General features: G+C 33.9%; 1 protein-coding gene across 1 annotated transcript in view; it reads left to right on the top strand.

Moving 5' to 3' along the window:
• Positions 1-3,913, top strand: part of LOC108687290 (papilin) — an 80,861-nt gene that overhangs the window by 64,463 nt on the left and 12,485 nt on the right. The window contains exons 16-21 of the mRNA XM_018192983.1: positions 538-650; positions 873-1,299; positions 1,518-1,973; positions 2,629-3,186; positions 3,253-3,589; positions 3,673-3,797. Of these exons, the coding sequence (XP_018048472.1) occupies positions 538-650; positions 873-1,299; positions 1,518-1,973; positions 2,629-3,186; positions 3,253-3,589; positions 3,673-3,797 (2,016 nt within the window). The remainder of the gene's footprint in view (positions 1-537; positions 651-872; positions 1,300-1,517; positions 1,974-2,628; positions 3,187-3,252; positions 3,590-3,672; positions 3,798-3,913) is intronic.

Raw genomic sequence — 3,913 nt, 5'->3', positions numbered from 1 at the left:
TATATATATATATACGTGAACAACATTAAATGATATCGCTTTATTGACAAATCTAAATTATCTTATTTAGAAAATAAATTCTATCATCGATATTGTCTATTTACTTTGAAAATCTCTCAAATGTTATTGTCATTTTCATCATTACAGATCATAAAATATATTAACATTTGCTTCATTATAACGCAAGTTACGCGATTTATTATGACGTAAATCTTTTCATTATAGGCTACGAGCATAAAATATAGAATATGCCTAGAACAGCAGGCGTGAAAATAATGAGGTTCGTGGTATTAAATTCAAATATCTCAGTACTTATTCTAAAGGGCGACACGAACCACCTACCGTAAAATATCACTTATTCTCTGTAGCAAGGAAAATTAAATTTTCAATGTTCTTTCGAAACTAGTTAATGATAAATAGAATGCACGCATAGAATCATCTAATGTTACAAGTTTTCATGTGCATACTTTTAAAAACCTCGTGTTAAGAATTTAAATGTTAAGGATTTCTGTAAATTTGTTATTTTGGTGAACGCAGGCGTGATACTAATCGACGAGAAGCCAGATGAAACGATAGACTCGAAGGAGGAAGAGTGTGAGGAAGAAGAGGAAGAAGAACAATATGCTATTGAATTCAATCTTCCTGGGGGAGTAAGCAAAACTGGATCATACTTAATCAAATATTAAGACTGAGTTACTTCTTAACTTCATTTCTTATTATTTTACCGTTTCAAAGAATCGTCAGATTCGCAATATTCAAATAAATCTTTCCTTACACGTGGAACAATTTGGTAACGCGGAACTCTATCGATTTTACATCTCGCCAAGAAGAATTAGATAGTTGTAACATTGAAGCACCTTTTCTCATTTCAGAAAATTACAATGGGCAAATTAATAGAGCAAATAGAAGCAACAACTCCGAATTTATTATTTACCGGAAGTGACACTTACGACATTATGTTTAGTGATTCTACGAGAGGCGATATATCACTTTCCGAATTGGGTAGCGGCGAAGGTAGTGGTGACGATAATTTTACCATGTTTGATACTAGCTTATTCACCGGCAGCACTATCGATATTGGTTCTACCGTTGTCAAAGAGAACGAAAGTTCAGTTAGTGGAATTACGACGGAAGGCAAAACCGGCACAACTGAATTCGAAACAGACGTAAATGAATCATCGGATATCATCGAAGGAACTGACGTAACGCTTGAAGGATCCGGTACCAGCTTTGAAGGATCCGGTACATCCACAGATGAATTTACTCAAGAAACTCAAGTCTCAGTATCAGAATTCGATAGTATGTTTCTCACATTATATCGTATTATATTATATTATATTATAGATATTATTAGTATATTTCCAAAATTGATATATTAATTTATTATAGTCTTTGAAATACTTATTATCCAAATTGATGTATGTAAATCACATCGTTAAATCATAATGTTGAATATATCATTTATAAAATCATTATTGTCTTATGTGCATATATTTGTTAATTTTATGTTGAATCAGGGACAACTGAACAATCAACAGATTATTCCGTTACCATGACCAGCGAATTGACTAGCAATGTAGATATCGAATCAACTGTTAGTAAAAATTCAGAAACAACAATCGAATCCAGTGATACGACAACCGATTCAGATGATATAACAAGCAATACAAACGAATCAGCTGATACCGATATCACTATCACTTCAACAGAAACCACTGAATTCACTGAAACAACAGATATAACAGATACAACAGATACAACAGATACAACAGATACAACAGATACAACAGATATAGCCGATACTGAAACGACCGATCCGACAGAGAGTGAAACAACAGCAACTACTGAATCTACAGACACAACCGAGTCTACGCAATCTCCACCAAGTACATTTTCAGAATTATCTTCATCAGAAACGGAGAGTACAACAACAGGGACAATAGAAACAACTGCAAGCGGGATTATCACATCTGGTAAGTATATTAAAAATAGTAATAGTTTATAACCTGAATTTAATATCGTAATATAGAGATCGATATAATTAAAATATTGTATTTTATTATTTTCAATTTGTTATTTAAATTTAAATAATGTACATTCATAATCTTTCAAATGTATAAACAAAACAAAAAGATAAATATAATAGGCTAATGAGAGAGTCAGCAACGATAAACGGCGCAATTATTTAGTGAACAATCAATAATCAGATGTTGGATTGATGTCTTTTTTATTTTGAACCTTTCGATTTTCTTTGGAATCCTCCTCAGCAAAAATGATACAATTACAATTAGCTCACATGTCCATAATGTTTAAGTCACTCGCAAATTGACAAAGATGCAACGTTGTTAATCATCACGGAACATGAAGCATTGCATTGAAGCTTTGTTGAACATGTTAAAATTTAAAAAGTAGAATTGTTAAAATCAAATATAAAAATCACACATTTTTAGAACACATATCCATGTACGACGATGTGTCACAATCTTTCAAATGTATTTTATGAGATTTTTAATATCTTTATACATAAAAATGCTTGAGAGGAAACGCGTATAGATATTTTTTACATAAACGAAAAATTAAATTTAGCAAGTCAAAAGTAGCAAATTATAAATTAATTATATTTTGCAGAAACAGCGATGACAATGATTTCTCAACAAACAACAGAATTGAAAATACAAGGAGAGTACGATTTCGGTTCGGAGGAACAGATGCGGAGTACTGATGCCATAACTACGGTATCAAGTCAAACAGACGAGAGTTACACTACAACAGTTAACACTAGTACAGAAAACACTATTGTTTTTGGGATGACTTCATCGGATGAGACTGAAACAACTGGTAGCGAAATAACCGAATCGAGAGAGACAACTGAGTTCAGCACTAGCACGGAATCAGCTGAGATAACAGAATCCGGACTAACGACTGAATTTAATGATGTTACGACTTCAAGCACAATTGTCGAATCGGACGCAACAGAATCTAGTGAGGCTACCATCACAGTTTCTACGGAAACGGAAATTACGGAGGCTACCGAGTCAATTATGACGACTAAATCAAGCGAGACAACTGAATCGTTAATTACAACATCGTCTTTTGAAGAGACAACAGTATCTGGCGAAATCATTGTGACAGAAATTACGTCCTCCACAATCAGTGAAGAAATCGATCTTACCGAAAAAACTCATAGTAAGTAAGTCTCAAATAGTATAAAAGAAATGTTTCTTTTTTATATTAATATCAACATAATTTCAGTCACAGAGGTATGGACAACCAGCTTTCCAGATACAACGGCGCACAAACGGCAATGCAAACCAAAGAAGAGCTGCAAGAAAACACCATTCGGATGTTGCTACGACAATATCACTGCTGCTCAGGGACCATTTGGTCATGGTTGTCCGATGCCGCAAACATGCAACGAGACACGATATGGTTGCTGTTCCGATGGCGTGTCACCAGTCGTTGGTCCCAAGAACAAGGGTTGTCCAGCTTCACGTTGTAATGAATCACTTTTTGGTTGTTGTCCCGATGGTGTTACTACAGCACAAGGAAATGATTACGAAGGATGCAAGAGACCATGTAAAGAAACAGAGTTAGTATTTATTTTTATAAAGTAAATTCTTCAATGTATTATCATAGTTTTATAATTAATCGTTTATCCGTTTAACCGCGTAGATTTGGATGTTGTCCAGATAACGAGACTGCAGCTAGTGGAAAAGATTATTTGGGATGTTGTAATGTAACTGAATTTGGTTGTTGCCCAGATGATATTAAAGTCGCTTCTGGTCCTAACAACGAAGGTATATATTTTGCTATTTTGCCTTTGTATCGTAAATTATATCCCATGCCTTATATGTAAGAATATATTACAACATGTAATTTGTATGCCTTATTTAGATAGTTCTGAAATTGGACC

This window comes from Atta colombica, unplaced genomic scaffold, assembly GCF_001594045.1.
Source record: "Atta colombica isolate Treedump-2 unplaced genomic scaffold, Acol1.0 scaffold204, whole genome shotgun sequence".
Lineage (NCBI taxonomy): Eukaryota > Metazoa > Arthropoda > Insecta > Hymenoptera > Formicidae > Atta > Atta colombica.
The sequence above is the reverse complement of the archived record's forward strand: the minus strand, read 5'-3'. Positions and strand labels throughout refer to the sequence as shown.